This window comes from Rhinopithecus bieti, unplaced genomic scaffold (genome assembly GCF_001698545.2).
Source record: "Rhinopithecus bieti isolate Rb0 unplaced genomic scaffold, ASM169854v2 scaffold_425, whole genome shotgun sequence".
Lineage (NCBI taxonomy): Eukaryota > Metazoa > Chordata > Mammalia > Primates > Cercopithecidae > Rhinopithecus > Rhinopithecus bieti.
The window spans coordinates 1,779,714-1,789,022 of NW_016803361.1; the positions used below are offsets into that span (position 1 = coordinate 1,779,714).

The 9,309-nt window shown below is 55.8% G+C and overlaps 1 protein-coding gene across 1 annotated transcript; it reads right to left on the bottom strand.

Moving 5' to 3' along the window:
* Nucleotides 1-4,046: 4,046 nt before the first annotated feature.
* Nucleotides 4,047-9,291, bottom strand: SFRP5 (secreted frizzled related protein 5). The gene is made up of 3 exons (XM_017880335.1): nt 8,634-9,291; nt 6,981-7,058; nt 4,047-5,158 (listed from the first exon to the last, which is right to left on the bottom strand). The coding sequence occupies exons 1-3, from the start codon at nt 9,154-9,156 to the stop codon at nt 4,812-4,814; spliced, it is 948 nt and encodes a 315-aa protein (XP_017735824.1). The 5' UTR covers nt 9,157-9,291; the 3' UTR covers nt 4,047-4,811.
* Between the last annotated feature and the right edge of the window lie 18 nt (nt 9,292-9,309).

The following is a 9,309-nucleotide window of genomic DNA, read 5'->3' on the forward strand; positions in this document are numbered from 1 at the left end:
GCTAGTAAGTCATGGAGCCGGGATGTGAATTGTGCGACATGCGCTTGTAGAGGCCTCATAAGAGAATGTTTGGAGGAACAGAGCAATACTGGGTGCCACCCTCCCCTCTGTCTGCCTGGCCCCCACTGGCTCCAGGAGCTAGCCACTGAGCTAACAAGAAGGCCTACCCACTAAGGACAGCCTCCTCTCCTCTCCTCCCTCCCACCCCCCAGCCCGAGCGAAGTGGGCTCAGCCTGAAGAACAGAGGCAGCCTTGTGACCGGAGTTTCTCCAGCTCCCAGCAACCCCACCTCCGGTCTGGCTGAGTATGTTTCAACACCCCAGCACATTCCATTCTCTGGCACAGCTAGGGGCTGGGGATTCCGGATTCCCCTGGCTGCTTGTGTTCTTCACAGCCCCAGCAGAGCCTGCTGTCTGGGCTGGGACGTGGGGTCCCCGCCACACACATTCCAGCAGCAACCACCCCCTACGTTACATTTCTTCAGGAGTGAACTTCAGCCAGGATTACAGGCGACTAAACAGTTGTGGGATGTGAGCTTCCTTTGTGGAGACCTAAGGCTGGATGCTGGCAGGGCTGAGAGGGGAGAGGGGATTGGGGGTGGGCTGTCTTTGGGAATTAGGAGAAAAGCCACTGACTCCTCTGCCTCTGTCAGTACCCTTGGAGTGGGATTGGAACAGGGCTCCCAGAAATCTTCGTGTGAGGCAGGCTGGCAGAAGCATGGCTGCCTGCACCCCCTGGCCTTGGCTTTGCCCCTACAGACGGTAGTATAGTGGTTAAGAGCATGAAGTCAAATTCTAGCACTGCCATGTGCAAGCTGTGTGACCTCCAACAAGTTCCTTAACCTCTCTGAGCCTCAGCTACCATCACTGAAATGCCACTACCTCGAATGGCTGTTGGGAGGCTTAAATTAGAATGCAAAAGTTGGGTGAGCCACAGTGGCTCATGCCTGTAATCCCAGCACTTTGGGAGGCCAAGGAGGGAGGATTGCTTGTGTCCAGGAGTTTGACAGCAGCCTGGGCAACATAATGAGACTTCAACTCTACAAAAAATAAGAAATTAGCCAGGCATAGTGGCATGCTCCTGTGGTCCCAGCTACTTGGGAGGCTGAGGCAGGAGGATCGCTTGAGCCTGGCAGGTTTGAGACTGCAGTGAGCCATGATCGTAATACTGTGTTTAGCCTGGGCAACACAGTGAGACCTTGTTTCAAAACAAAGAAAAAAAAGAGAAAAGATCAGAGAATGCAAAAGTGTTTTGAGTAGTGCCTACCACCCATCATGGCCTTGATATTTATTGATTACTAGTGTTATAGGAATACTAGTAATCTCTTCAATATTGGCTTACACCACCACCTGTATTTCTGAAGCAAAACCCCAAAGGTAGGTTCTAGCTCCGTTCTGGCTTTTAGATTAAGATCCTCTTGTCTTCTCCCTGCCTTCCTGCCAGTATTGTTTCTTAGTTGATTAATGAATCAATTAGGAATTTTACAGAGCACTTACTATGGACAGGCACTGCTAGGTCATCGCTTTTGGTTAATAAAAATACTCATTACCATTTAATGGACATCTATATACTGTGCATTGTACTTTTCATGCATTTTCCCACCTAATGCTCAGCAACCCTGTGAAGTAGACATTTTTACTCCATTTTACAGCTGGGCACTGTTCCGACATTACGCAGTCACTAAGTCACAAGATTAGGAGCCAGGACTGGACCGTACCTGCCTCTTCTCACCCCAGCCCAGAGTGTTCAGCTGCCTCCCCCCTTGTCCTTGCTGTTCTCTATTAGAACTCTGATTTTGTCCCCAGCTGAAAAAGCTTGACTTACTCTGCTCTCTGGTACCTAGGGGTGGCCATGTGACTTAGTTTTGGCCAGTGAGCTAAAAGTGGAAATCTACTAGGTAGGATTGCTGGGGAAATTTCTGTTTTCCTGATCAAAGGGGGGCCAAAGGCAGCTGACAAGCTGTGTTCCTCGCCCTTCCCCGCCTTGCTGTCTGGAATGTGGTGGAGAAGTTGGAAGGAGGCATTGTCTATAACCACGAGGGTGAACGTCGCCCCATGACAAAGCAGGAAGGCAGGAGTTGGACATAGACCTCCCGCCTGTCCACCTCCAACCCTCTTGTGTGGAGAATCTGGGGTTTCTTTTCCTGGAGTTTCTGTTCTGTGCGGTTGGGGGCCACATTGTTCACTGCACCCAGGTGCTCTCGGGGCAGCACAGCTGCTGGGTCTCCAGCCAGTGGGAGGGAGCCTTGTGTGGCTGAAGGGAATGAAGGGTGGGGCTCAGGCCTGGAAGGACCTCCCTGGTCTTTGGGAAGATTCTTCTTGGTCACAGAAAATAGGTTCCTGGTGAGTCTGACAGCAGATGTTGGGGGACAGCAGTCAGAGCTATGCCCTGACCTCTTGTGGGGGTAGAAGAGTGCCTTCCTGGGCTTCACAGGGTGGACTAAGGGAGTCTTTCCCTCGCCCTGCTGCCCCATGGCTGCCAGCATCTGGCAGAAGTCAGCATAGTACTTCAGGGCAGGCCCAGTCCTGTGTGTGCCATGGAAAAACCACCCCTGGTCCTGGTTGACCACAGAAGTGTCCGTAAACATTTGGTCAGGGTAGGCGGCTGGGAGACAAGGGGCAGATTCAGGGAGCCAGGTGCGCTGGGCAGGGTTTGGGCGTCGGTGGGTGAGGGAGGAACAAGGCGGCCCATGTAGCTGCTGACCTGCGGCGAGGCCACCTGCCTGCCCGGGGTGATTTATGGGCCCGCTGTTGGACTACCTGCTAGCCAGACCTCAGGGGAGTGCGCGCGCATGGCCCACAGCAGAACTCAGCCCTGGCCCCTCTGGAGTCATTTCCCTGAGGTGATGTGCACCTCTGGGAGTGGAAGCCAAGGCTTTCCTCAGCTCCAGAGAATGAGGTTCCTTTGTCTTGGAGGAACACCAGGCCTTGTCTGGACTTGGCATCCCAGCTTTACCCCCACTGGTGAGGTAGACTTCTCCCACTGGTGGGGAGAGCCCCTCAGGGAGTGCCCCTATCCCCCTGCTCTGGGTACATCTGGCATCTGCTGATGGACCCCCCAGGGAGCTCCTTTCTGGCACTGCCCTGTCCATAGGCTGCCCATTAGAGTGGAAGTGGCTTCTCGCCTCCATCTCAAGCTTTCTCCCCTCCCTGCCATCCACCTCAAGGCAGCAGCCTCCATCTGCTCTGAGCCCACTGGGGCACCCTCTCAGCTCCTTGCCCTCTCCCTGTCTCAGTTGTCACCTTATCTAGGTAGTAGTTCTCAATCCTGGCTACACATCATCCCAGGGAGCATCTACAAATACTAACTCCTGGGCTCCCTACAGAGATTCTGATTGAATTGCATTAGAGTAGGGCCCAGGATTCTGTAAAAGCTCCCTAGATGATTCTAACGTTTATGTGTTGAAATGCAGATTCGGATACAGCAGGTCTGCATTTCTTTGTTGTTGTTGTTGAGTTAGGGTCTCACTATGTTGCCCAGGCTGGTCTTGAACTCCTGGGCTTAAGGGATCCTCCTGCCTCAGCCTTCCAAAGTGCTGGGATTATGGGCATGAGCTACCATGCCCCCAGCCAGATGCTGCCTTTCTAACCAGCTCCCAGATGATGCTCATGCTGCTGGACCAGGGACAGGTAAGGAGCAGTGCCCGCGGTGTGACACATCTTCGACCTCAGGCTTTTCACGATAGTTCCCTGCAGCCCTGCCTTCTTGGACTCTTCCGATCAGGCCCTCACCTCCTGGGGGAGCTGCTGCAGGACCATGGAGTCTTCAGACTGCGGGAGAAAGCTGGGGAACTTGGCACTTCCATTCGTCCTCAGGGACAAAAGAACGTCCATCTCCATCCCTCACTTAGCAATTAGAATGACAGGATGACCCTTGCTGTGTACTACAAAAACACAGGCCTTGCTTTTCTTAGGCATTCCAAGGAGGTCTATGTGGCCAGGCCATGGGTTAAGATAAGGGCTTCTTTCTGGGTGAGGCTCCATTCTAAACCTCCCTCTCCCCCCACCTCTTGGGAACCAGCTGACAAATCACCTGGTCCAAACCAATTATTGTTTTCTTTGATTTAATTAAAAAGTTAAAAAATTAGAAAACACAACCGTGTATGTATTGGTTGCCTAGTACCTATGGCCTCACAGCAGTAGCAATAACTTATCGGGATAAAAAGGAGAAGCAGAGGCTGAGGAATGAACCCCGGGAAGCAAGCCTGCGGGTGTACCGGACGGGGGTCTGTGCTGAGGCTGGGCTGGGCTTGCTCTCCAGTCCAGGGAGAGCTCTGGGCTTGGGGGCAGGGAAATGGACAAGCTAGGGAAGGCAGGGGGTGTGGCTGGAGGCACTGAGACCCTAACTCCTTTCCTTTGGGGGGCTAGGATGACGCATACAGGGGCGGTGGGGAGAGCTGTCTCCCAAATAGCTTAGCCTAATATTGAGACTTCCCTCTTCAAGGTGAGGCCCCACCACCGACAGAGGGGAGCTGGAGCTGACATCACCGTCTACTCTGAAACCTCCTCCTCAGGGTGCCCTGAGCGCCTCCACCCTTCCCTCACCCTCTCCTCCCCTGCCTACTTTCTGAGACCCTGGGGTCTTCCCCCAGATGAAGAAGCCCTGCTCCTGAGAGAGGAAGCCCAATATCCCAGGGACCCCAGGACCCCTGGGTCAAAAAGGATAGCCTGGGCTCCGTGCCCATCCCTTGGGCCCTGTGCCAGTAATAACACTCGTGAAAACACCCTCCAGCAGGGCTGGGTCAACCTGGAAGTAGGGGCGGGGCCAGAGGGCAAGCAAGGCACAGCTGGCAGGGCAGGGAGGAGTGCCCTTTAGTGGGGCTCTGCGGCCCCGTAGAAGAAAGGGTAGTAGAGGGAGCAGGGGTAGGAGAACATGAATTTGACTGCGAACTTCATCTCCTTATTCTTCTTGTCCCAGCGGTAGACGGCCATGAGCAGCAGCTGTCCGTCCACTTTGCGTCCCATGACCAGGAAGCTGCCTGCCAGGCCGTCCAGCTGCGGGCAGGGGCAGCCCGCGCCGTTCTTCATGTGCAACACCAGCCGCTTGGTGTCCTTGCGCTTCAGGGGGCCCGGCTTGAGCAGCTTCTTCTTTTTCTGGGCTCCAATCAACTTCCGGTCCCCATTCTCTATCTTGATCTCCTTGATGCGCATTTTGACCACTGTGGGAAGAAAGGACAGGGGCAAGTTGGGAATGGTCAGATCTACGTGGGCCCAGAGTTGGTGTGTTCTGGACCTTCGGGCTCGGGGAGCCTGATGCCCTGCGGAGTTTGGAAGGGTGGAGCTCGTACAGGCACATTTTCATGTTTATGAAGCACTTACCATGCTGCACTCTCATGGACAGCATCACGTTTCATCCTCAAGGTACAGGAGAGGGGAAATGAGGGGTAGAGAGCTTGTGACCTGCATGAATCGAGAGCCCAAGCCCTTCTGAGACACCAAATGCAGGGTGGAGAGCTCCTGATGGAGCAGCGTGTGGGGCTCTCCAGGGAGGGGATAAGGAGTGGATGGGACTGGGGCCGGCTGCTTGGAAGGGGATCCTTGCAATGGAGGGAGGCTGGACTTCCTGATATCTGGGGATGATTGCCATTGGGATTTCTGGCTGTGTGTGAGTGGTATGGAGTATATATGGGGTGTGTATATGTGTAGTGTGTGTGCGTGCACACACGGTGAGTGTGGTTGGAGCAGTGGTGGGCTGGCAAATATTTAACAGCTGGCTCTGTGGACAGGGAGCCCTGCTTTGCATTCATTGACATCATGGGGTAAATACTCCCACCACAACTGACCACAAGACTGGGCGTGGAGCTGGGAATAGATACACACAGTTCAGCTCTTGCTGGTGTGAACACACCACTGTACAGTAATATGTATGTGTGTGAGAGAGAGATTGGTGGGTGGGAGTGTGTTTGTGGTATGTATAGGAGTAGGGCAGGGGGTGTGGCTGGAGGCACTGAAACCCTAACTCCTTTCCTTTGTGGGGCTAGGATGAAGGCAGGGTCTGTGACCAGAGAGCCACGGTGCAGGTCACCCTGCAGTGGATGTAGAGAGCCTAAGGAGTCCTGGGCCTCAGGGTGGGGTGGGGAGTCCCTCGGGCTGGTTTCTCCCTTTTTCAGGCTTCTGGGCCCCCATCTCTGTGGGGCCAGGGAGAAGTCAGAGAATAACTCTGCCCACTCTTGGCCGGATATTGTCATAAAATCTTGTTCCTTCTCTTTATGTCCTCTTCCTCTTCTCTTTCTCTCTCTGACACACACACACACCCCTTGCAATAGCAGTATTCTCTTTCCAAACAGGCTACCGAAGTAAAAGACTCCTCTGAAGAAAGGACTTCATTATCATCTCCTTTTTTCTTTTTTATAGACAGGGAGGCTAAGACACAAAACAGGGAACTGACTTGGCAAAGATCACACACTGGACCGCATGGCCCATGTGTGAGCTGGGTCCTGACCGGACTTGGCTGGGTTTTCCCGGAAAATGGGAAGGCTCTGGATGAAGCTGTGGTGACAGGTGACCACAGCTCTGCTGGCAGGAGGTGTGCTCAGTCCCAGGTGGAGGTACCCACGGACAAGGGTGCTCCACTTCCATCCTAGAGCCATCACTCCCCACCTGGCTCCATCCATCTCTGGGCTAAACCTGGCTCCATTAATCTCTGGGCTAAGCCTGCACTATCCACAGAGATGATCCAGTCATGGAGGCCCCTCTGAAAATGACACCAAGGGAGGGCTGCGGGAGCCCTGGCCAGGGTGGTTTGTGAGGCCTAAGGCCCATAGCCTTGAGGGACTTGTGATGGTCCTGAGATGATGCAGAATGAGGTGCATTTCTCTTGGGAGAGGATTTATGGTTATCATTGCATTCTAAACCAGAGCCATGATGCAAAACCTGTTGGGATTCACTGTGATGGATGTGGGCACGTATGTTCCTATGTGTGTCAAGAAAGAGAGGCTGGGGGTGGTGCCGGGGCAGTGGCCGCATGGGCCCCACACTCACCAAAGTCACTGGAGCACATCTGCTCCATGAGGCCGTCAGCGCTGTGCTCCATCTCACATTGGGTGCAGATCTTGGTCACTGAAGAGAGAAAGTGGGGTGGGGTTGGGGGACAGTTGGTGAGGGGATTGGAGTTCCAAGAGCCACTCAGGGTGCAGGCTTCCTCACTGACCAGCCACTTCCCCCTGCCAAGCCTCTACTTCCTTATCCGGAAATGGGATGATGGCAATCATATCACTACCCGCTCACAGAGTGACTGACAATCACCAGACAGGCTGTGCAGGGACAAAACTGCCAGGTGGGCACAGTAACTGCTCCATGACCCTGGCGGCCACAGCCATGATGTGCATTGTCTTTTAAATTTTATCTCCTCTCATACTCAGCCTATGAAGTAGGGATTCGTATTTCTATTTTATTTTTGAGACGGAGTCTCGCTCTGTCACCCAGGCTGGAGTGCAGTGGCTCTCCAATCTCAGCTCACTGCAATCTCCACCTCCCAGGTTTAAGCGATTTTTCAGCCTCCCAAGTAGCTGAGATTACAGGTGTGTGCCACTGTGCCCGGCTAATTTTTGTATTTTCAGTAGAGATGGGGTTTCACCATGTTGGCCAGGCTGGTCTAGAACTCCTGACCTCAAGTGATTCACCCACCTTGGCCTCCCAAAGTGCTGGGATTACAGGCATGAACCACGGTGCCTGGCCCTTATTCCTAATTTGGAGAAAAGGGAACCGAGGCCCAGAGCGGGTTACTCAAGTCTGACAGCAGACGGGGAGGAAGGGGGTGAGGGCATGGAGCCGGCCTGGAAGAGCTATGTGGACCAGCACAGCAAAGGGGAGGCTGAGACCAGGGATAAATTAGGGTTCAGGGGACTGAGGGTGTGGCTGGGAGGAGGGACTTAGGATCTCATAGGTTTCATGAGCCTGGGATGGCTTCCTATTTTATGGATGGGGAAACTGAGGCTCAGTGAAGTCAAGCAACTTGCCTAAGGGCTTTTCTTTAGGGGCAGAGCCTAATCTGCCCTTCCTTCCGCAGTGAGCCTTACCCAAATGACTCCCAGCCAGGGGAACGGAGGAAGAGGGTGGAGATCTTAGGGTTCCAGGTACAGAAAATGGGGAGGCAGACCATAGCCCAGGAACGTTCTTAGTCCCCAGTCTTTCCCCACATCCCTTCCCTCACCTCTCCTCTCTTCCCAAGGTCCCAACACGGGGTGGGGGTGTTGCTGGCTTTGGTGCCTCGGGATCCAGGTGAAAGGCATTGTTTAACGACCCCAGACATTCTTGGGCTGAGAGGGGTCGTAAGGCATTTATCAGGACGTCCCAAGATGGGGGGGACGGCATTGGGGGATTATCAGCAGCTTGGTTGGGTGGGCACTGAGAGGGGTGCCAGGGGTGTCCAGGGAACGAGAGCCAGAGGGAAGGTCTGGAGCCGCAGGGAGGCACTAAGCTGCTACTCCCTGGGGAGGTGGGAAGGCGGAAAGGCTGCGGGGGATAATTCCGGGGGCGATGGGCTGAGCTAAGACAGCGTGTGTGTGTGTGTGTGTGTGTGTGTGTGTGAAGGGCGGGAGCTGCACCTCTTGGGGGATTCGCAGGGCTGTGCTAGGGGAGCTGCAGGGCCGACGGAGCGCGCGGGGACGGCGGGGACGGCGGCGGCGGCGCTACCTGGAGGCGCGGTGGCGGGCAGGTGTCCGAACTGCACTGCGATGCAGAGGTCGTTGTCCAGGGGGAACTTGTGGCAGTGCAGCATCTCGGGCCAGGGGAAGCCGTAGGCCTCCATGAGGGGCGCGCAGCCGGCACGCACGGCCTCGCACAGCGAGCGGCACGGGTAGATGGGCCGGTCGAGACAGACGGGCGCAAAGAGCGAGCACAGGAAGACCTGCGTATCCGAGTGGCAGCGCTTGGCCAGCAGCGGCAGCCAGCTGCTCGCCTGCTGCTTCACTTCGGCCAGGCTCTCGTGCTCCAGCAGGTTGGGCAGCCGCATGCGCTTGTAGCCCACCGTGTGGCAGAGCGGCAGGTCGGCAGGGATGTCGAGGCACTGCGGCGGCTTGGAGTAGGAGCGGCCGTGCAGCGGCTCGGCCTGCCAGCCATAGTAGTCGTACTCCTCGCCGCGCGCCGGCGTCCAGTGCAGCGCCCCCAGCAACAGCGCCAGAGCGGCTGTCCGCGCCACCCCCGCCGCCGCCCGCATGGCTGCGCCCTCTCCAGGCGCGCGCCGCGCAGCCCCCCGACGCTCGGTGCCCGGCGGCCCAGATGCCCCGGCGTTCACCCCCGGCCCCGACTCTCCCCAACCGCCGCCGCGGAGGTCGCCCAGGTGGGTGGCAGCCTGCGCTCCGTGCGCCCC

Coding starts and splice junctions, on each gene's coding strand:
- SFRP5 (XM_017880335.1), bottom strand. CDS start 9,156: ATGCGGGCGGCGGCGGGGGTGGCGCGGACAGCCGCTCTGGCGCTGTTG. Junction 7,059..8,633: donor GCCCGCCACCGCGCCTCCAG/GTAGCGCCGCCG, acceptor TTCTCTCTTCAG/TGACCAAGATCTGCACCCAA. Junction 5,159..6,980: donor GATGTGCTCCAGTGACTTTG/GTGAGTGTGGGG, acceptor TTCTTCCCACAG/TGGTCAAAATGCGCATCAAG.